Raw genomic sequence first — 25,000 nt, forward strand, 5'->3', positions numbered from 1 at the left:
TCTAAATATTTCACGGGGGGGGGGGGGGGGTGGGGGGGGGGGGGGGGGGGGGGGGGGGGGCGGGGGGGGGGCGGTGGGGGGGGGGGGGGGTCGGCGGGGGAGGGGGGGTGTGTGTGTGGTGTGTTGGTTTGTGTGTGGTAGTGGTGTGTTGTGGTGTGTGTGTGTGTGTGTGTGGTGTGTGTCTGGTTACACATCCTTTGCGAATACCGGGGGGAACCACCCTTTGCATTGTATATGGCCAAGAGCTGAAATAATGTATTATTATTATTATTATTATTATTATTACAGTGGAACCATGGTTTTTGTACGTAATCCATTCCAGAACGTCTCACTAAGTCCAAAACGTACGAAATCCGAAACAATAATTCCCATGAGGAATAATGTAAATCTGATTAATGCATTCCAGACACCCAAAAATATTTTTTAAAAATACATTTTCTAGAGAATAAGCGCAGTTTTATGTACAGAAAACAATGAGAAATAAATATAAATGAAAAAAAAATGGATGAATAAACATTCAACATCACTCTTACCTTTATAGATGACCTCTTGGCAGCATATGGAAGATGGAGAGGATGGGAGAGGGAGGAGGAAAGGTTATTGTTTGGAAGGGGAATCCCCCTTCAGAAGGACTTCAGGTATCAAGGACCTATCTGGAGTTACTTCTCATTTTTTAGAGGCACTAACTGAGGTTACTTCCCCTCTTCATTTTTTACTGGCACTAGGACCAGCTTGAGAGTCACTGGAACTCCTGTCACACAACAACACTGTCCATAGACATTTGTATCTGATATCTCTTTCAAATTTGCATACCTCTTTAAAATTTGCCTAAAGTGAAACATGGCATTGTCATTAACTGACACCTCTCTAAAATTTGCCTAAAGTGAAACACGGCATTGTCATTAAACAATTTGGAGACACGGATTACAAACCTTGTTGGGATGATAATTCTCCACAAAATTTTTTATATCACTCCACTTTGCAAACATGTCCTTCATCACTGAAGTAGACATATTATGAATGTCCATTCGCTTTCTGAATTTTTCAAACCTGCCTCTTCTGGCCTTAAATTCACTCACAGCATCATTTGTTGTAGGCATTTTCTTACCGAGATCAGTATGAACATCCTCCAACGCTTTGCTACAAGTTCTTTCCTAAATTCTATATTAGTTTCTTGCCTTTTTTACAGAAGGGCTGGCACTTGGAACTTTCTATGGGCCCATGTTCGCTTATTTAGCAGTTACACTCTAATAAAAAAGCACAAAAAACAACGAACACAAAAGCAGAATGGGTCACGAGAGAACCTGGGATGCTTTGTTTGGGTGCTCAGTGAGGGGCTTAGTCATGAGGTGGGCCCTGGAAGGAATCTGAGGATATGTATGAAACCAGAGTCAAAATTTCATCAGAAAAAGTATACAAAAATAAAATCGTACAAAATCCATGGTTTGACTGTAATAATAGTATATTATTATTATTATTATTATTATTATTATTATTATTATTATTATTATTATTATTAAATGACCACACTGCATACAAAAGTAAGATTATACAATAGTCTTAAAAATATCTGTATTACCATATAGACATAAAGAATGGTATGATAACTGGAACTATATTTAAAATATTTTGTCGATTTGAGAATAAAGCTTTAAGAATAATAATATGAGGGGTCAGATGGTAGGCTACAGTTGGATACCTTAATGAAAGAAAATGAAAATCCTAAGAATATTTTTTTTTTATAGCTAGGTAGTATGGCTAATTGCAATGCAAATCTGAAGCATTATACAAAAATTCACTGTAGTTTCAGTTATGGACGATTTCCCACAAGTACTCCCACAAATTGAAATGTATGATTTGTATATGAATGGTATATTGTAAAATTACAACAATCTTCCAATAAAGACAAATAAAAACTGACAATAGCACCTTTTCCCCAATTAAAACTATACAGTCAATATTAAAAGGTGGAGCTTAGTACCCTTGTTCCAAATAAAACTGCGATGCATCAGCCCATGATTAAGCTACATCAACTTGAGCAGGCTGAATTTCACAACACACCAAAATATTACTTATCTATCACTTTTTCACTAACTTTGTTAATATTTCATAACACTAATCTTAAATCTGTCTAGGTGATCATATATGCCATTTGTTTTGGTATCTAAAATTATCAAAGTTTTTTTTTTTTTTTTTTTTGTTTTTTTTTTTTTTTTTTTTTTTTTTACCAGAAACAAATGTTATTTTTAAAAGCTACTATAAGGGTTTTGCACTATATTTATTTAATTCATGTAGAGAACTTAACAGGGGAGTATGAATTTGAAATCTTATTTTTTGAATGAGACAGAAATCCAGAGGGTCACAAAACAGATTTTGGGATAAAACTGATGTATGAGAAGTAATTTATGCCTGACAATCATACAATAACAATACCCTAATAAATAAGAGTCCCATCCCAAATCTGGATTGCCCCTTTACAAGAGTTATTCAACACTTACTTTCAACAATTTTGTATTCAGGTATCAATTGCATACAGTAGCAGTGTTCTCCACCCCAAAAGTGCTTGGAATCTCTCCAGTGTTCATCACATGCTAAGCAAAATAAATTTCCATCCTCTGCTGTTATGAAAACTAGAGTTGGACCATTGTAGTCAAACACATGATGTTGAAACCTGGCCAGTATAAAATAAGCTGTTTAAAATCTATAAACAGCACATACAGTCTGCAAATTTATGATAAGTACTATATATAAATGAAGACAAAAGAGGTATGCAAGATATAATTCAATAGTATGCATAAATAATGACAAATAATCTAAAAGTTCCAAAACTGTATTCATACTATGCAGACTTTGGGATTTCTGCAAGATAAAAAAAATTAAAATCATACCTAATTAAAATAACAAAAAAAATACCTGTTTAGACTGATGCCATGGGTGTCACTATTATAGAGAAGAACCCAGTGTGATGGGGTCACAGCAGATATCTATTAGAAATAACTGTTAGATTATTACATGCAAAACACAAGCTTCATGTTTATACAACTGCAACAATAATGTGAAGTATATTCCATGATGAAATTATAACACTACCTACATACAGAAATTAGAATGATGCCACTACCTCTGACATTCAAAGAATATACAGAAGTGGAGCAAGTAAGACGACTGAAGAAAAAAATGTACATCTTCGTTTAACAAGATCACTGAGCTGATTAACAGCTCTCCTAGGGCTGGCCCAAAGGATTTGATATTTTTCACTTGGCTAGGAACCAGTTAGTTACTTAGCAACGGGACCTACAGCTTATTGTGGGATCTGAACCACATTATATCATGAAATGAATTATTTATAATCACCAGAAATACATTCCTCTTATTCCACATTGGCAGAACACTTTGGACTACCAAATCAGTGGGCGAGTATGTAATCCAATCATCCAACGAGGAACTAAGAGACTGAAGAATAAAGAATTATGGAAACTTAGAAGAATATCAGCACTGGAATATCTTTATCCCATACGAGTAGTAACCAGTGGAAACGATGCTTTGCTTCAATATATTTACCAAATTTGCCAGGGTATAAGATGCACCGTTGCATAAGACACACCCCTATTTCACAAGGATATTTTGTGGAAAAAAAAATTTGTATGTTTCATCATACATTTATTGAAATGACAAATTTTTAAATCAATTTGTAATTTTCATAGCTGACAAACCTGAGGTGTTAACAATAGGATATTTTCCAAGAGCCAGCTGGTAACCAGTTAAAACAATCAAGAGATTGTAAAGCAAGGAATCTGTGAGATCTGGCAACGCCTGCACATACGAAGTGAAAGCTGCTCAGAGACCGTGCATTCAGCCTCATGACACACCAGTCTTTTCCTAACTGCCTTGGGGAGTTGATGCTTATGCTTTGCTCTCTTTCCAAGCCAGTTGTTTCTGGCCTTGTTTTGTTTTTCATTGTTTGATGTGTGTGTATTTGTTGTTATGGCTTCCTCAGAGTCTTCACGGCCTCGTCAACGCATGTGCCCAGGCATTCAGGGGTTCCTGTGCTCTAGGTTTTTGGCGTCGTCAACTATGGATCCGCATACAACTTGCAGTAGGTGCAGAGCTGATTTTTGTACGGTGACGTATCCCTGCCCAGAATGTTGTGCCTGGCCTAAGTCGCAGTGGAAGGTGTTTTATAGGAAGAGGGAACATCGCAGACTTTCGACTCTTCCCTCTTGGGAGGGGTTTTCTTCACCTTGGCTGGATGATTCGGGTGCTCCGTCTCCCTCGATCACTCTCCCTGATGCTAATTCTGGTGTTCTGGTGTCCTTCCTTTTCTTCAGTTGATTCATCGATGGAAGTATCGGGAGTGCCACAAGAGATTTGGAGTCATCCAAAATGGTAGCAGTATGAGCGTCGCTTGGGCTACGGGGTTCACCATCCTTGGAGGGTTTGTTGTCGCATTTCTTGGAAGCTTGTCCCCCCCACGGCCCCCACTGCTCTTCCGCCTCCTCCTGGACTCCTCTACGTTGGCTTTTGCGTGCAGCCATCTTGTGGAAAATCGATTATGGTCCCTGGGTATCACCTTATCGCTCCGCCAGTGAGGCCATTGACTATCTCTGGTCACAGGGAGGTCGTGACGTTACTCCCAGCACCCTGTCAAACTGTGACGTCATCCGTCGCTCATCCTCCCATCCCTATGACGTCATCGCTTCCCACTATGATGTCGTCGTCCTCTCTTGCCGAGCCATCAAGAGGCGTTGTGTCAAGCGGTCTTCAAAAGGCTGGACTTTGTTTTGGAAGAGAGGTTTTCTGCCTTTGCTGCGAAGGAGACAATGCGTAATCATAAGGTCTCTTCTCCACCTCCACCTCTAAGAGATCTCATAGAAAGAGATTTAACTCCTTTGCCTTCTCCATTGCTGCCTCGTCATTGTATCAGACATTAGAGGATCAAGGATTTTGCGATTACGTCTTCTGCGAGCAGAGGGAGTGCATCACCTTCTGCTTCTCATGACTGTCTCTCCCCCATGCACATCTGTGGTCATGCAGGTTCGAGGAGCGCTTCGCCAGCTCCCCCACATGGTTGTGCTGCCCCATCGCAGATAAGCACTAGTGGGATTGCGGAAAGGAGCCATCCTCGTCTTTGTTACATGGTCGGGTCTCCCCATGCAAGCTGGTAATGGGTCGACATCTTCTCTTTACGGCCGTGTCTCTCTGCATGGACGTGTTCGTGACAGTATGAGAGTTAACTCTCCATCTTCCATATGCGGACGTGTCTCAGGCTTGCACGTATGTGCTGATGTTTTTGGAGGTGCTCCTTCTTCGTCTGCCTCGGTTCCAGTCCGTCGCCGTAAGAACGATAAGGTGCTGATTAACAGGTTGAAAGTTGTAGAAACGAAAGTGGTCCGAGCGGTTTGTAAGGATTCACCACGTTGAAGTTCCGTACACTATTGCTGGTATGACTACATTTTTGTAAAACTTTCCTCTAAGCCCTGCACTAATCCTCCTGTCATGAAATATCCAAGAATCTGTGACAACCTTCTCCAGTTTAGCCAAGCACCTTATATTCTGTGGTTGACATTACAGTCCATATCTCCACTGTCAGTCATGTTTAATCCTAGACATTTAAAAGTTTGACACTTGATGTTACCCTGACCCAATTTCACTATTCCCTCTCTTTCTTCTGCTACCATCCATAGATACTCAGTTTTTATCCTACTCTTCTTCAGACATTGATCTTCAAGTACCTCTCACCACCTATCTACCTTCAGCTCAACTGCTTCACTAGTCTTGTCTATCAACACTATGTGATCAGCAAAATCAGAACTCCAAGGGACCTCCTCTGACATTCCTCTCTGACATCTGATTATAGCATCCATAACAAAGTCGAAGATGTAAGGGAAGAGTTGATCATAGATAAGAGACCAACCATCACTTTGAACTTTTCTGTAGTTCCAACAGAGCTTCTGCATACATATCTCGCACTACCTTAGCATATTTTTCAGAAACACCCTTCAACCTCAAATACCTCCAAACTTCTTGCCTTGGTACAAGGTCATGTGCTTTTTTTTTTTAGGTTCTTTCTGTTTTTCTCCATAGTTTGTCTAAAAGCAGATATAGCATCCCCTGTATCCCTCCATGGCAAGAATCCAAACTGTTCCTCTCTTTTTATGGTTTCTTTCCTTATTCTTTCTTAAATAATTTATTCATAAATCTTCAATTTATGGGATATCAGTATTATCCCTCAGTAATTAAATCAGTCTTGTATGTCACCCTTTCCTTTAAATATATATTAGGACTATGGGCTGTTTCTCTATCAGTTATTCGTTCTTGATAGTAGACCTAGCACATTAGGTCTCACAATATGTCAATTCCTTACTCTCCCAAATATTTCCACACCTTGACTGCTTTTCTTAGCTAAATTTTATCTAGTGCCCTCTTCGCTTCTTGTCTACTGATATCCGTAACTGCTCTTACTTGTCGGTTGCCTTCTTCTGCCATTCTTCTGGGGTTTTCTCCATTTAATAACTTTTCCTTCCATCTTTGTCTTATACTTTCTTCCTTTGACAGAACTTTCATATTTATCTTTGATTTGCTTGAAATGCATCAGATCATTACTCACTTCATCTCTGCTTTTTGCTGTCTAATATACATACATATAAACTTTTACCCTTATTCCATTTTTTCATACAACTCATTTGTTGCACTTGCTTTTGCAACAGTCTTCTTTACTTAATTGTTCACATTTTTCCAAGTCAAGTAATTCTCCTCAGAATTGTTGTGATCATATGCTATGTTTGCCTCCTTTCTCTTGATTTTTTCCAGTGTATCATCATTCCACCAGCAGCTCTCCTTTTAGTTTGGTGGACTTCCACCAGATGTCTTTCCCAATGACTCTCTGCTGTTCTATGAATCATAGTGCTATTCTCTATCCACCAGGTGTTTCTGTCCTTTGCTAATTGATGCTGCCATGTACCACTTCCTTAAATATTTCTCTCAATTTTATCTTTGGTTGTAATGTCATTCTTCCCTCTCCAACTCATCTTATCATAAAGTCTGACACCACTAATTTATATTGTGTACTAACACTCTCCTTTTATTGCAATCATAGGACAACTAACTATGAAAATGAACAGTTGGTATGTTTTATTCTCCATAGGGAGGGGGGGGAGTATCTCATAAATGAGGTACAGTGGTCCCCCCGTATTCGCGGGGGATGCGTACCAGACCCCCCGTGAATAGTTAGAACCCGCAAATGTTTAGAACCCCTATGAAAAGGCGAAAAACAGCCTATTTTGTTAGTTAAAACTCAAGAAAAACCCACTAAAAATTTTCATACTTGGTTTTTTTAATAGTTTTATCACAAAAAGTGCATTTTATGATGAAATTCATAAAAAATCCAGGAATTTGTGGATATTTATCATAGAAAAATACCGCGAATGCGCGAATTTTCCGTGAATAATACAGGGAAACGTTCCCCAGAGAAATCCGCGAATGTGTGAGTCCGCGAATCTGGAGAACGCGAATACGGGGGGTCCACTGTATACCCTAAAATCTCTAAACCTTACTTCAGAACCTTACTTCAGTATGATACTTCATTTTTTATATTATATTTTAGTGACAACCATTCATGTATTCAACATAATTATACCTTCCAGTAAGAAAGTACTGTACAGTGGTACCTCAAGATACGAAATTAATCCGTTCCGAGGCGGCCTTTGTATCATGAGTTTTTCGTATCTTGAACCGCATTTTACATGTAAAATGCCTAACCTGTTCCAAGCCCTACAAAAACACCCCAGTAAATTATATTTCCAGGCCTACAATACGTTCTAGGGTTACGACGCCGATCCGACGGAAGAAATATGACTCCAAAAAAGCAAAATACAGGCGGTCCCCGGGTTACGACGGGTCCGGCTTACGACGTTCCGAGGTTACGATGCTTTTTCTTAAATATTCATTGAAAAATCCGCCCTGGGTTACGATGCTCGTTCCGAGGTTACGACACTGACGCTTCCGACGCTCCGAGTTTACGACGCTTTTAAAAAACACATATTATGATAAGATAAGAATCCTTTATAGTTTAAGCACAGTTTCATGGCTGTCTCTCTCTCTCTCTCTCCTCTTCTACAAATCAATGGGTTTTTCTCTCATCTCCTCTCAAATTCGTCTCTCTCAAATCTCCTCTTCTCTCTCTCTCTCTCTCTCTCTCTCTCTCGCTCTCTCTCTCTACTACAAAGATGTATGTTTTTTTAGTATGATAAATAAATGATTTACTATTTTCAAATATTAATATTAATTTATACAGCAATACTATCAATTCATTAAAGAAAATACCATAGTGAATTAGTAAGATTTTAGCTTATATTTAAAAAAATTATCGAAGAATGAAGGAAATCCCAGTCTTCTCTGTAACCTTTTTCGAGATCCAGGTACTAAAACTGTCAGATATATATCATGTTCTGTGACAGCCAGGAGGGGGAAGAACTGGGGGAAGAGCTGCAGTGTTGCAATCACATGGTCCTGACATTTCCTCCCCCCCCCCCTTCCCCCCCCCCCCTCCTCTCTCTCTCTCTCTCTCTCTCTCTCTCTCTCTCTCTCTCTCTCCTCCTCTCTCTCTCTCTCTCTCTCACACATTTACTGAGACTCGAGATTTTTGATGTACTTGTACTATTTGTTTTTAATACTTTCAAATAATAATAATAATAACTGTAATTACAAAATTCGTATGTGATAGTATTTTAAAGAAATACAATACGTACTAATCTATCCATGTCACTTTTAATTAAGGTTAACTTTCTCTCTCTCTCTCTCTTTTGCCACACAAGATAATAATGAGTCCATAGTGGTAAGTCACTCCCCTCTCTTTCGCTGGAAGCGTTATAAACAGAGAGAGATAAAACACACTCTCTCTCTCTCTCTCTCTCTCTCTCGTCCTCTCTCTCTCATCTCGTCTCTTTTACCGAGATGAAAGAATTTTTATGGTACCTAGAATGTAAAATGTTTATTGATAAATCAGTTATTTAATAATAATAATATAATAATAAAACTTTAATTACAAAATTCACAATGGTCGTATTTTAAAGAGATGAAATGACCTTTCCATTTCACTTGTAAGGATAATTCCTCTTTCTTACTGAGATGAGAGAATTTTTTATGGTAGATGCACGTGTTTATTATATTTTCAAATAATAGTAATAATAATAATAATAATAATATAATAATAGAGTAGTAATAATACGATACTAATTTCAAAAGAAATTACTTCCCTTTGTCTTTTTTCTGTATCAATTTCCCCACCTCCAACTCGAGTGACACTCAAGCTTAACAATGCCATACAATGGTCAACGAAATTTAATGGTTTATGTATCCTAACTCTCTCTCTCTCTCTCTCTCTCTCTCTCTCGTTCTCTCCTCCTCTTCTACGCCTCTCTCTGGAATCTCTCTCTCTCTCTCTCTCTCTCTCTCTCTTACTGAGATGAGATCATTTTCATGGACGTGTATGTAATAAGTTTCATTAATATTTTCCAATAATAATACTATAAGTACAAAATTCATATCTGAGTATTTTAAATACAATAATCATTCCATTTCTCTCTTTTAAATACTGAAAGGACAATCTCTCTCTCTCTCTCTCCACAAGATACTTGTCATACATTTGGTGTTTCTATTTCTTCCTTTTATCTCTCTCGCTCTCAGCAAAAGAATTGATAGACAGACAAACATAATTGCACAGTCCTCTCTTTCTCTCTTTATGGGAGGGGGAAAAAGTTGCCTACAGACGTTCATTTCAATCTATTGAAACCTAAGGAGTTATTTCTCTCACTCTCTCTCTCTCTCTCTCTCTTGTATTTTAATGAAAATATACAGTAATTTGTGAATACACAGTGTTGCACATGAAAAAAGTAAATTAGTGATAATTTTAGAGATACGGCCCTAAGAAAAATTGCAAATTAGTAGTAAAATTTTCCCTGTGGACATGTTTTCAAGAACGTCGTTCTGGCTTACGACGATTTTCGGGTTACGACGCGTCTTAAGAACGGAACCCCCGTCGTAACCCGGGGACCGCCTGTACTGTACAGGCAGTCCCCGGGTTACGACGGGGGTTCCGTTCATGAGACGCGTCGTAAGCTGAAAATCGTCATAAGCCGAAACATTGTCAAAAATCCTAAGAAAACCTTACTTTTAATGCTTTGGGTGCATTGAAAACTATGTAAACTGCATTCTTATGGCATTTTTCATAAAAAAAAAACCTTCAAATATTATTTTGCATTTTTGGTGTCATATTTCATCTGCCAGATGAGTGTTGTAAGCGTCGTAACCCTGGAAATAATGTCTGATGAATATAATTGAAAAGCGTCGTAACCTCGGAATGTCGTAAGCCGAGACCGTCGTAACCTGGGGACTGCCTGTACATACTTGAGTAATATTAAACTGCATGTAATGTTCAACCCCATTTTTACTGCATATATTAGGACTTTAGCATATGTCCCTTAGCAATAAGCCTAGCCTATGTTAGCGGTTGCTACTGTAGCCTAGTCTATGATTCTGACATCTAAACCTAAGAAGCTAAAACCTTAGAATATGCCAATAAAATGTATAAATAATCAGTATGTACTCATTTCAAATAATTATTAATTAATCATTAACTATAATACACACACAAAAAAAAACCCTTCCAATCGTTTGTTTACATTCAGCTCTTACAAGTACCGAACGATCGCCAAGCAATCACTTTTCCTAGGACACAGTAAGCCATAAATTTTCATTAGTATCTCTCTTCAACTAATGAAACTACCAAGCAATATAATAACCATTCATTTCTATTCTTTATTCTATCTTTACCAAATGGAGATACTGTACCGAGTTACTGACAGCTATAATGAAACATATACATAACGTAATATTAAAACAGAAGAAGAATTCTAGAAAATACATATTTGTTGGCTTCGATGATAGCAGTCTGATTTATTTTATATTTTATGATATCTAATTCACAATTTTTTTTTTTATAAAATGTATTGCATGTACTCATTTCAAATAATTATTAAGTAACTATTAACTATAATAATAATAAAAAAAAAAATTCCAAACTTCTGTTTACATCCAGCACTTACGAGTACCGAACGATCGCCATGCAATCACTTTTCCTAGTACACAGTAAGCCATAAATTTTCATTATCTCTCTTCAACTACTGAAACTACCAAACAGTATAATAACCATTCATATCTATTCTTTATTCTATATTCACCTAATGTTTTTTTTTTATTAAATATTGCATGAATAAGTTTTTCAATTTACAGCATCCTTTTACCAATAGAATACATAAAACACAAGGGGTAGATGCTGACCAATAGGAGAGCAGGATCTTATGGGGTGACTAGCATCAGGAACCAATGGGAGAGCGGGAGGATGGTGGCGAGTTTACTCAGTTGGCGGGGCGCTAGTTTTAAAATTGTTCTCGGTGGTCCAGGCGAATCTCGGGACTTTAAAGCAACAACTTTTCCTAACTTGAGCAATTTTCGTATGTAGAGCCGTAAAATTTTTCGTATTTGCTTTCATATCTCGAGTTTTTCGTAAGTTGAGCCTTTTGTATGTCGAGGTACCACTGTACTAGTATTACCAACAAAAATGGTATAACAGTTTTCATTACCTTTCATTTATCAAATTTTTCATTTTTTTTTAAATACCAAAAATTACAATGTTGCTAAATTTACGGAAGAATAGGACTAGTAAACAGTGCAATTCATATATGTTAAATCTGCAACTCTAAGTGTTTAGACATTTATCAAGACTGTCTACGTACAAACTACGTTCTATTTGGAATGTCTCTGATGGATTTGTTAAAGAGATTTGGAAGATAAAGAATGGATTTGTGGCTGTACTACCCCATATCATGATGAATATCGTCAACTCCCTTCACGGGCGTGGCAAAGAAACTATCGACATCTAATTTCTGGAAGTCCATCATTCCATCCTCTCCCTTCACGATAGATTCTAAGTGTGCTTGATGGCCTGCAGGGCAATTTCCTTTCAAGCAACTGCAAAGTTGTAGATGGCAGAGTTCACCGAGTATGTACCTTCGAAGATTCTCCAGTGTTCATTTGTCCCCATCATATATGCAGGCCTTGCTCCTTCTGGTCTTCAAATAGCACCATCACCCCCTCCAAGAACATCCCCTGGTATAGCCATTAAATTGCTACAACACCTTTATCCATTGGCTGAACGAGTTCAGTCTTATTAGTAGGCAAAAATATGACCCTAACACGACCTTCATCGCCAGCCAATTAGGCTGTGGTAGGTTGTGCAGGCACACTAGCCAAGTGAAGCAAATCCTTCACCCAATGTCTAGAAATGTCAAGATCCTGTGTTTGATAATGAACAATCTCTTTTCTAAAGTGATTATGGAACTAATCAGAGATGATGTTAGAGGTGAACTAAACTTTTGCCAAATAATACCATATCACTGGGAGCTTATCCATCAACCTAGGCAGGGCACATGATTGCTTTGCATGTACAAATACCACTGGTTTGCAATGATGGCTAATACAAGCATTTGCACATAAAGACACGTTACTTGGGAAGCTTTCGATTGGGTCAATTCTTTTCAAATGAAGATTGGTACAGAATAACAAGATGCTTTAATAAGTACTCCAAGTTACAAGGGGCTGATGAAGCACACAAAGTGGGACAGTTCTTTATAGAACTTTTGTTTTGTGCACCTGGATGGTTCCCACACAGTTAAAGCAATCTTATACTGTTAAGTAGATGATTGTATAAAAAATGCTATTGTAAAATTACATATTTCTCAGTAAAATTGTAGTTTACACCCAGTCTGCCTCTCAGGCTACAGAATATTTTTCTTGCTTGTTATGATGGTATTTACATGTTTCATACTATGATTGTTTTCAGAAATGCTTAGTTTTCAACTTTTTCTAAAATCTAAAGCCATTGTTTGAAAGCTTCCAGCCAGCATAAAAAAAAAAAAAAATTCTGTTAATTTTCTTGTTATTTTGTTGTTTTCAGATGTTATTTTCTTTGGCAAAACTATAGTTTTCTGATTGTCACTACTTCAACTTACCCCAACTATGTGGGTGATGGTACTTGTTTAAAAGACATTTTTTTAACATTTCTGCTTTCAGTAAGGGCGTGGCGGAACAGTGGTGCACGCCTTATCCACACTTGGAAAGATTATTGGCAAGCTAATATATTATGGCAAGTGGCAATATTGCGTTGCACGCGCTAGCCACAGGGATTACAGAAAATCAGCAATGTGAGGGATAGGATAGGATAGGATAAAAGATTAGTTTAAACAGACCTCTGAGCTTAACAAAGGCTTTCTTGAGCTGGTTGCGATGTGTGGAAGGTAGTAACAGAAAACAAGTGATGCACAGACGATAATAAAAACAACACAACAAAACAAGAAACCTAACAGAAATTTATTTTTTTTTATGCTGGCTGGATGCTTCCGAAAAATTAACTTTGCTTTAATCTAAGTTGAAAACTAAACATATTCGAAAACAATAATGGTATGAAACATCAAAAATCATCATAAAAATAAGAAAAATATCACGTGTAGCCTGAGAGGCAGACTGGGAGTAAACTATAAGTCGTAATATGAAGAAGAGCTCTTTTAAAGTACATTCTTAAAAGTGTGATGGGCCAGGTGTAGGTTTGCCCAGAGTGAGCTTCATCAGTGTCGGTGCCTTCACTGTCAATGACGACAGTAGTACGAGTGCAGCCTTCAGAATGTAGCAGATACAAGATGGCATTAGCTTTGAACAGTTCATAAAGCCTCTCCTCCAATTCTAATTTATGTAGGAACAGGTATTGGGATTAACACTGCACAAGGTATTCTGTTCTGAGCCCCGGCCTCTTCATCCACTCCTTCACGTCTTTCCAAAGCCTTTCGATGTTCTGCGTGTAAATTGTGCTGTCTATCAGGTCCATAAATACTTCGAAGTGATTAACCACTTTATGTGTGTAGCCTTCATCGCCGAAATTCCTATAGGTCACCCAACCATCAAACATTACCATCAATCTGGGCCAGATGTATTTTTTTATGATAGGTAGAAAGGTCTTTGCACTCTTAACATGAATTTCCTTGCCCTCAATTAACAGTAATTTTATAAAATTGTCTCTGTCATGCTCCACAACCCCAAACAGCTACACTTGCCTCAACTCTCTTCTGTGGCCGTACTTGGCTCTCACAAAAGTTCTCATCAATTTCCACGATGACATTTTTACCCCCAATCAGTGGCTGATTTTCTAGCCCTGCACTTAGTCACCTCGCTGCAGAAACTGCGCCAGTCAACAGATGTATTTGGTAATCAGTGTAGGGACTTAAAATAGAGGAGTGTTCCCAAAACTTTAGGCACCAATGATTGGCAAAACACAAAATTAGCCAAGCAGGAAGATGTGCACCTTCTAAAAAGGAACCCCTGTGGTCACTCACTACAAAATTGCAATACTTTCTCTTCTTCCTTTTACTGTAGCATACATAACAACCCACTGCCACCTGTCTTTTCTGTATCTACAAGTTTTTTCACACTTTTTTCACAAAACCTGTATGGGTAGCACCCCGTGTCTTCTTAAATAGTCCACTACCTTCTCCTTCTGTTAAAAAACTCTTTAATTAAAAAGTACGAAAGTAACTAATATTACACAAAACGCACAATTCCACCCCTTTCCATCCTGAGGTGAACAACTAATTGATTTAAAATTTGAAATATACTTGGAGTCTACCTAAAAACATTTGAATAGTAAACTCCCACTGGCTACAAAGAGGGGCTTCAAAATACCCCTCAACTGGAAAAAATGGAATTTATTCAATAAATCAAATGTGCGGGTGGAACTTCACCCAAACAGTCTTCAACGAACGCGCACAAACAAATGACCAGGAGTTGTTTCAGACAGGGGTAAGATCAATTTGAGACAGAAAATTTTCATTGTTTACCAAAGTGAAGAATTGTTTGTTAAATAAATTCATTATATGAATAAATTTTGATTTGCAACTAGTTGTATAAGGGTTCAAAATGATAGTTTTGAGGAGCTCTACACAGGTGTGTAGGTGTTATACCTCTATCATATACTGGTAACTTTTCAACATTTATTAATCATATCTGAAACTATTACTTAGCGAATGGAAAGATGGGGTTGTTTTGAACTCCTCTCAATGCATACTACCTATCTATGTGGGTTTCATAGTTGGGTTGCAGACTGGTCTTAAACTGTAATACCTACTTCTCTTTCTCACCTATCTAACAACACAATATAATACACATTTCTGGGCTCAGCTCGTGTCGGCCTATGAAAGGATCCTTAATATCATTCTTTCTAGGTAAAATTAACCTAAAATTACCAGAGAAAAACAAAATTAAGAAAATGTCAGTAAAACTGACTCGCTCACTCTTAAAAAGAAGTGTCGGTATGATAATAGGGGCGAGTGTGGAACACTACCACGAGACAATCACCAATTAGAACTTCCAATCAGAATCCCCCCAAGAGAGAGCTGATACCAACGGGCGATGCAGCCGCTACTACTACTACTAGAGGACGCCACGGACAGCAGCGCCCCTAGCGGACATCCTTAATTTTTAGCGCTAGCGTCAAGACGCGATTTTTCCTTGTGCTGTGCTATTTCTGGATTTATCTCTATAATCTACCATGGAACGCTCTGCTATTGCCACGGCTAAGTTAAGTAACTCATAAGTAATATTTTACCTCATTTTTATCTTCCGGGTACCTGTATTTTCCTCTTAATAGGTCATATACGGTTCCCCGGTTGTCTCGTGGCGGCGCCATGCTGCCTCGTAAGAATTCCCGGTCCTCCATACTGGGACTTCTTATACTTATGGGCTTACTATATTACTTCATTGTTTTTACATCGAGTTTTAGCTAGTTCAGCCCTTTCTACCATTTCTCTTAGTTTGGTATTTAGGGCTATTATTATGATTATTCCGGCCCAGCATCCCGGCTCTTGCTCTTCATCGGCTATCGCTGGCTCCGAGTAGGCTTCTGTTTCTTGGAACAGTCTGCCTCCTCCTGGGCTTCTTTCTCTTTACTAAAAGTGTCTTTTCCATCTTTCGATGTATAATTTTATTATATTTAGGGTGTTAGGCTAGCCTAGGTGCTTGTTCCTTGTTTTGGTACAGCCTGGTTCACGTGGCCCTCTCACGGTTGTGTTGCTCGCGGCCTAGGCCACTTGCGGTCACGTGTTCCATCGCACCACCCTACCCTACCCCGCCCTCCCTTCTGGTATAGGGAGGAGCTGGGGGACCCCTTGGTTGTCATGACAACCTCAGTTGCCTTCTCTCTCTCCTTCTCTGAGGCGACCAGGGGTTCCTCCCAGCGGGGGGTATAGGGCGTCCACTCATGAGGTACCGGGTCTCCGTGCGGGTAGTCGGTGAGGCGGGGAGGAGTAGGCCATCCCTCCCCCCTCTCTCACTCCCGCCGTGGTTACACCGAGACCTTCCTCCCCCCCTCCCCAGTTGCTCAGCCACCTCCCTCGCTATACGAAAGGAGCCTTCCGTCGCAGCCGGGGCACCTTTGGTTATAGATTACTGGCTCCGCTAGCGGGCGGGGCGGGCACCTCTAGTGGTCGGTTTGCTTGCCTACTATATCCTTACATCTCTCCCCCGCTACCGGAAGGGAGCTTGCTTCTTACCCGCGCACTCTTCTAGTAGACGGGCGGAGGGAGGTTTGTATTATTATTATTTTAAGGATATACCCTAATTTTACAATGAATTGTGTAATATGATATTTTTATCTACCATCCCGCCATTTTCCGTCGTGGTTTCCATTTACCACCACTCCTGGTTGGTTCCCTTTTGTGTCCCCGCCATCAGCGGAGCTATAGCCTAGAGCACACAACCAACCTAGTTACCCACACGTATTTTTTTGGCGGGGCTCCTGGTTTAATCTAACTTTATCGCTCCGGCACCAGCGGAGCATCTGTTAGACTGTAAGTGTTTACCTGGTACTCATGTATCTTTCCACTTACAGGCTACCAACTGTCAGGTCCCAGCGTGCAACGCGACGTTGTACGACCCCTGCGGACACGATGAGTGCAGGTCTCACGCCCCCTGTGCCACGTCATACAATGAGATGATCGTCTGGCACCCAGAAGCCTGCGCCATTTGCTACGACCTGGTTGGTCAGCTGGGAGATGGGGTAAGTCCGTTATAGGCTTCCTTATCATTTTACTAACAACCCTTAGTCATAAGTTTGTTCAACCCCGTTCCGCCACTGGAAGCTAATCTCGCTTTTCTTTCAGGCTCTGGTGTGAGGGAAGTCGCCCTCGCCACCCTGAAAGCGTGGGTGGGCGGCTTCGGGAAGAACGCCGCCAAAGGCCAGCCCTACATTCTGGATAAGAAGCTGGCCGTCCAGATCTTCCCTGCGGGCAAGTCGACCGGTTACGTTGACCCCTTGTCCGCTGCCCCTCTGATAGCCTCCATCCAGCAAGACCTCCAGCAATCCTTTGGGGTCGTAGCCTCCCAGGAGTCGGTCCCGGACGTCGCTGCCCTGGACCTTAACATCGAGCCTATGGCGGTAGGGGTGGATGATTTGTTGGTTGAGGTAGGTGTGTCGGGCGCCCAAGGTCTTTCCTTGGGTGCTCCTGGATCTTCTCCTGTCCCTTCTTCCAGTGCTTCATTCCAAGGCTTTGTGGGATCTGAGATCCCTACCCGCTCTCCCGCTCTCTCTGTACCCCCAAAGGTGAAGGGACAGAGAGAACCGAAGACTCTGGCCAAGACAACTTCGAGGAAGTCGTCTTCGTCTTCTTCGGCTAGGAAGTCGTCGACTTCCTACGCCGATGCGGTGAAAGCGAAGCCGAGCTCTTCTCACTCGAAGAGCTCCAGAAGCAAGGCTTCTAAGGAGAAGGCTCGCGCTCCCAGCCGAGCCAGTGCCTTCTCCCGCCTCCACCGCTTCCACTCCGGCTACGCCGGTAGGAGGAGCAGGGCCTAGCACCTTTGATCCCTCTGCTTTCTCAGCAGTGGTGATGCAACAGGTGGGCGAGCTGGTTGGCTCGCAAGTCTCCGCCCTGGGGACGAGATTCGAGCAGATGTTCGCACAGTTGTCGAGCACTCTGTCTCAATCAGGCCAATCGATCCAAGACCTCTCTAACAGGGTTAGAGAAAATGAGGACCGAGTAGCTGGGCTATCTCAGGTTCCTCTTTCAGTCTCCCCAGCGCCAAGCACTGGGATTCTCCAACTCCCGCCATACGAATCTCTGCCAGCTTTCTCCATGGAGAACCCATGGAGAGTAGCTGCCTACGCTCCTTTCAAAGATGGGATGATCTCTATCCCGGAGTGTGGGACTCGAAGGATTGAGGACTTCGAGTTTTACCCTCCAGGTCTGACGCAGCCTTTCATCGGTTTATTGGCTAGGCTGACCATAACGGCTCTCACTAGGGAAGACAAGATCTCTAGAGAGTCGGTCCTATATAGTAGAGATCATGCTCAGCGGGAATGGGTTCACTGCCTTGAGGACTGGGAGTGTACGAATACTAAACTCCAGGCCTACAAGAGTCCCTTCCACTATTTTCGCGACGGAAGAGGATGTTTTCTCTTCCGTTCGCCACGAAATTAGTGGAGAAGTCCCTTCAGGCAGTCCTCAAGGATGAGCCCGATCCCACCCACAGTTGAGGGAGGCGGAGTCTACTTCTCTGCTCTTCCCAGCTTTTGGAGAATTGTGGGAGAACTTGCCAGCTACGTTCACGCTGGGTAAGCTCAAACCGGACTGCGCCATGGACCAGTTCGGCGAGAAGCTACCAAGACTGCCGGATTCCCTAATCCAGGCAGAGTTTGATGCGCGAAACCAGGTTTGGCAGGTCCCTCAATTCCTTATAATTACGGAAATGGCTGCTCTCTTATGCTACGGAACCGCTGTTCAAGATTTTGGCGAAATCTCAGTTCCAGACGGTACTAACGGACGCTTTTGACTTCTTCCAGGCTAGGAGGAAACTGCCGAAAGCATGTTCTACAAGAATGTACTATTAGGCATGAGCCGAATAGACTCTTGGCCTCTAGCATGTGGGGAGCGGATCTCTTCCCAGAGTCCGCTGTCAACGAAGTACACCACGAAGCTGCTAGGCTCAACCAGAGCCTTAGAGCTAGGTGGGGTATTTCCTCGAAGAGGAAACAAGATTCCGTTCCCACTGCTGGTAAGAAACCGAAGAAGGTTGGTAAGAGGTTCCAGCCGTATCAGAAACACCAGCAACAGCAGCAATTTGTGCAGGCGGTCCCGGTTACCCAACAAGGACAACCTGCTAGTTCGAAGCAGAACCAGCCTATCCTCCTGTTGTCCCCTCAATCTCAGCCATCCACCTCCTACGCTATTCGCGCCGGCCTTCAACCCTTCATATGAGGCTCAAGGCTACAAACAGCCGAGAGGTAGGCGAGAGGTTACTTTCGTCAGCGTGGCGCAGGAAGGGCGACAAGGAGCAGGCAGTTCAGAGGAGGGCGTGGTGGCCAACCCGCCCATCAACAATGAGGCTCCCCAGGTAGGAGGGAGGCTGTTCCTCTTCCGCCACAGGTGGGGGTTCAGCAATTGGGCACAAAGCATAGTGTCCAAAGGATTGGGCTGGAGTTGGATCAAAGATCCTCCTCCAATCAAATCATTCCACCAGATACCGTCAGAGGAATTGACAGATTACGCGGAAGAACTCCTTCAGAAAGGAGCTATTGCGAGAGTCAAGCATCTAAAATTTCAAGGTCGCTTATTCAGCGTGCCAAAGAAAGGCTCAACAAAAAGAAGGGTAATCTTAGACTTGTCAAAGCTAAACTCTTTCATTCGTTGCGACAAGTTCAAAATGCTTACCCTCTCGCAAGTAAGGACCTTACTTCCGCGTGGAGCCGTCACATGCTCCATCGATCTTACAGACGCATACTATCATATCCCTATAGCCAGGCACTTCCGCCCATTCCTAGGATTCAGGCTAGGAAATCAAACATTCTCATTCAAAGCGATGCCCTTCGGTCTGAATGTAGCCCCCAGGGTATTCACAAAAATAGCAGAAGTGGTTGTACAACAATTGAGAGCTCAGGGAATCATGGTAGCAGCATACCTCGACGATTGGTTGATCTGGGCACCAACAGTCGAGGAATGTCTCAAAGCCACCAAAAAGGTAGTTCACTTTCTGGAACATCTGGGGTTCCAGATAAACAAAACGAAATCCAGACTTACTCCGGAATCTCGTTTTCAGTGGCTAGGAATCCAATGGGATTTGTCTTCCACAATCTGTCAATTCCAGTGGCCAAACGGAAGGAAATAGCAAAATCTGTCAGGCAATTTCTCAAATGCAAACAAACGTCAAGGAGAAACCAGGAGAGAATCCTAGGATCCCTTCAGTTTGCTTCGGTAACAGATATCCTTCTGAAGGCAAGGCTGAAAGATATAAATCGAATTTGGCGGTCAAGAGCAAAACTCCAAATATCGAGACAAGTTGTCAGTAATTCCACAGATCCTCCGCAATCAACTACGGCCTTGGTCAAAAGTAAAGAACTTAGCCAAGAAAGTACCCCTTCAATATCCCCTTCCAGTGTTAACCATTCACACGGGATGCATTCCCTGTCCGGGTGGGGGGATACTCTCAATTCAAACAGGTTCAGGGGACTTGGTCATTTCAATTTCGCCAGCTCCACCACATAAACGTGTTGGAAGCAATGGCAGTATTTCTTACTCTGAAGAGACTGCTTCCCCGAAGAAGTCTCATCTAAGGCTAGTTTTGGACAGTGCAGTGGTAGTTCATTGCATCAACAGAGGAGGGTCCAAATCCAAGCATGTGAATCATGTCATGATAGCCATTTTTGCATTAGCAAACAAACACAAATGGCATCTGTCTGCCACTACCTGGCAGGAGTAAGGAATGTGATAGCAGACGCCCTGTCCCGGTCAGTTCCTCTGGAATCAGAGTGGTCTCTAGACGACGGGTCATTCCAGTGGGTAAGCCTGAGAGTCCCAGGTCTCCAAGTGGATCTCTTCGCCTCACAAGCGAACCACAAGCTCCCTTGCTATGTGGCCCCCAACCTGGACCCTCGGCTTATGCCACGGACGCCCTGTCATTGGACTGGAATCAGTGGAGGAGGATTTATGTTTTTCCTCCAGTGAATCTTCTACCTTGAAAGATCCTAACGCAAACTGAATGGTCTTTCAAAGGATAGTAGCTCTGATTGCACCGGACTGGCCCAAGAGCAACTGGTATCCTCTTCTTCTGGAATTGGGTCTCCGACCTCAACGGATCCCCAATCCCAAGCTATCACAATCAGTACAAATGAGGACTGTGTTCGCTTCCTCAGGAATTCTCCAGACCCTAACTTTATGGACTTCATGAAGTTTGCGGCTAATAAAGATGCTGATATTGATCCACAGAATATTCTCTTCCTAGAATCAGATAAGAGAGAGTCAACCATTAGACAATATGACTCAGCTGTTAAAAAATTAGCATCTTTCTTGAGAGAATCGAACACCACAACCATGACAGTTAATCTGGCTATATCCTTTTTCAGATCCTTGTTTGAAAAAGGTTTAGCAGCTAGCACTATTACCACTCATAAATCAGCTTTGAAGAAAATCTTTCAAGTAGGTTTTCAGATAGATCTGACTGAATCTTATTTCACATCTATCCCCAAAGCCTGTGCTAGACTTAGACCTTCTCAGAGGCCTACTACAGTTTCATGGTTCTTAATGATGTCCTCAAACTAGCTTCAGATACTGACAAAACTCATCTTGTACATTCATAATGCTCCTGAGGAAGACATTATTCTTATTAAGCCTAGCCTCAGGAGCTAGAATTTCAGAACTGTCGGCTCTATCCAGGGATGCGGGTCATGTGGAATTCCTCCCATCAGGAGAAGTTCTACTTGCTCCGGATCGTAGCTTTTTAGCCAAAAATGAGGATCCTCTTGCAAGGTGGGCTCCTTGGAAGGTTATCCCACTTCCACAGGATCCTTCTCTCTGCCCAGTATCAACTCTAGAGCCTTTCTATCTCGTACTTCTTCAAGATCCTCAGGTGCTCTCTTCATGAGAGAAAAAGGTGGTACTTTGTCAGTAAAAGGTATTAGACAACAAATCCTTTACTTCATTAAACAAGCCAACCCTGAGTCATTCCCAAAAGCACATGATATCAGGGGAGTAGCCACCTCAAGTAATTATTTTCAACATATGAACTTTGAGGATCTTAGAAAGTATACTGGATGGAAATCCCCGACAGTCTTTAAACGGCATTATTTAAAGTCCTTGGAATCTTTAAAGTTTTCAGCAGTAGCAGCGGGAAACATTGTTTCCCCTGATACTGTATAGTAGTTGTAGTATAGATCCAGGTCTCCTTTCTACCTACATCATCCAACATGCCTCCACCCTATCGCCAGGCTACTCGAATATCATAGCCTTAGCCGTTGAATTCATATAGTGGATTGTCCCTTATTTTTTGCTAGGGACATCCACACTTGTACTGATAATGTACTTCAGTGTACCTACCCTTATTTTTATGCTAGGGTAGGACACAATGTGTTTGTATATATTTTGCCATACTTGTATTAATGATGGACTTCAGTGTACCTACCCTTATTTATGCCTAGGGGGTGTAGGACACCAATGTGTTTTGTATATATTTTGGCCATACTTGTATTAAGATGGACTTCAGTGTACCTACCCTTATTTTTTATGCTAGGTAGGACACAATGAGTTTGTATATTTTGTAAATATGTTAAGTAAATCCCTTTTTGTTTATATTACATGCATCACTGTAATTTACTGTAATTACCATTTAAGTACTTTAAGATTACTAACGTTCTATTGTTTTACTGTTTAGTATAAGTTAGTTTAAGTGCTTAGTTTGTATGCTGTAATTGATTTACATTATATATATCCATCATTTACACTGCTTTTCATTGTTCCTTTTTTTCCCATCTTGTCTGTTTCTCTGGTACTCTTTCATAGGCCGACACGAGCTGAGCCCAGAAAAGGGATTTTGACGAAGGAAAAATCTATTTCTGGGTGATTGGCTCGTGTCGCACTATGAAATCCCCCCCTTTATGGTTTGTTTCCCCACCCCCCCTTGCAGGACAGATGTTTTTAGATGTTTTTAGATTAAGGATGTCCGCTAGGGGCGCTGCTGTCCGTGGCGTCCTCTAGTAGTAGTAGTAGCGGCTGCATCGCCCGTTGGTATCAGCTCTCTCTTGGGGGGATTCTGATTGGAAGTTCTAATTGGTGATTGTCTCGTGGTAGTGTTCCACACTCGCCCCTATTATCATACCGACACTTCTTTTTAAGAGTGAGCGAGTCAGTTTTACTGACATTTTCTTAATTTTGTTTTTCTCTGGTAATTTTAGGTTAATTTTACCTAGAAAGAATGATATTAAGGATCCTTTCATAGGGCGACACGAGCCAATCACCCAGAAATAGATTTTTCCTTCGTCAAAATCCCTTTTTTATCCTCATCATAATTCCCAGTCTAAGTGTTCGAAAACTAAATGAATTAATGGCTCATCAAAAACTAGTTCCAGACCCAGTTAAACTGGGAGAGTTTGAGTACTGTCAGTAAAGATATTAAGAACTCATAAAAGAGGATGACAGCTCCTAAAACCCATCTCTCCATAGATGTTTAGAATTATAAAATATATAAACAGAATATAGCTGACCCCCAGGATTCATGGGGGACAGGGACCACAAACCTCCCACAAATAGCTAAAATCTGCAAATACTTAACAACCCTCTAAAAATGCTTATACCTGACCAAGTGGACGGGGACGAAATCAGGACAGTCAGTGACGCTATCCAATCAGCCAACAGAGACGCTATAAGTTCATATCGATTATGACCTTACAAATCACCCTCGATCTCGGTGCTTTCGTAATTAGAATCGATATGGAACCCCGTCTACCATGTTAGCCAATTCGAGCGTTTGACATCACGTAGCCTTTTGTTATGAATAATTATCACATCGAACCACTTGGACGGTGGTTCGATCCCATGGGGGGACGAAATAATTATCAACTAAAAAATTCCCCTTCGGTACATATATGAAAATATATCATTTGGGAGATAAAGTGAATTTAGATATTAAAGGACATTTGTAGCTTGAATTGATATATAAATGGATCACGGTTCGATGTGATAATTATTCATAACAAAAGGCTACGTGCTGTCAAACGCTCGAATTGGCTAACATGGTAGACGGGGTTCCATATCGATTCTAATTTACGAAGCACCGAGATCGAGGGTGATTTTGTTTTAAGGTCAGAATCGATATGAACTTATAGCGTCTCTGTTGGCTGATTGGATAGCGTCACTGACTGTCCTGATTTCGTCCCCGTCCACTTGGACGGTGGTTCGATCCCATGGGGGGACGAAATTATTATCAACTAAAAAATTCCCCTTCGGTACATATATGAAAATATTTCATTTGGGAGGTAAAGTGAATTTAGATATTAAAGGACATTTGTAGCTTGAATTGATATATAAATGGATCACGGTTCGATGTGATAATTATTCATAACAAAAGGCTACGTGCTGTCAAACGCTCGAATTGGCTAACATGGTAGACGGGGTTCCATATCGATTCAATTACAAAAGCACCGAGATCGAGGGTGATTTGTAAGGTCAGAATCGATATGAACTTATAGCGTCTCTGTTGGCTGATTGGATAGCGTCACTGACTGTCCTGGTTTCGTTCATGTCCACTTGGACGGTGGTTCGATCCCATGGGGGGACGAAATTATTATCAACTAAAAAATTCCCCTTCGGTACATATATGAAAATATATCATTTGGGAGGTAAAGTGAATTTAGATATTAAGGACATTTGTAGCTTGAATTGATATATATATAATATATATATATATATTATATATATATTTATATATATATATATATACTATATATATATATATATATATCCCCTATATATATATGTATATATATATACATACACAGTAGTTACCTCGAGATACGAAATTAAACGACCGTTCCGAGGCGCCCTTCGTATCATGAGGTTTTCGTATCTTGGACCACATT

General features: G+C 41.1%; 1 protein-coding gene across 1 annotated transcript in view; it reads right to left on the reverse strand.

The window, feature by feature from the left end:
• LOC135218026 (uncharacterized) overlaps positions 1-25,000 on the reverse strand; it is a 182,417-nt gene that overhangs the window by 6,047 nt on the left and 151,370 nt on the right. Inside the window, exons 10-11 of the mRNA XM_064254172.1 lie at positions 2,914-2,984; positions 2,499-2,671 (exon numbers count right to left, since the gene is read on the reverse strand). Of these exons, the coding sequence (XP_064110242.1) occupies positions 2,499-2,671; positions 2,914-2,984 (244 nt within the window). The remainder of the gene's footprint in view (positions 1-2,498; positions 2,672-2,913; positions 2,985-25,000) is intronic.

Source organism: Macrobrachium nipponense, chromosome 9, assembly GCF_015104395.2.
Source record: "Macrobrachium nipponense isolate FS-2020 chromosome 9, ASM1510439v2, whole genome shotgun sequence".
Lineage (NCBI taxonomy): Eukaryota > Metazoa > Arthropoda > Malacostraca > Decapoda > Palaemonidae > Macrobrachium > Macrobrachium nipponense.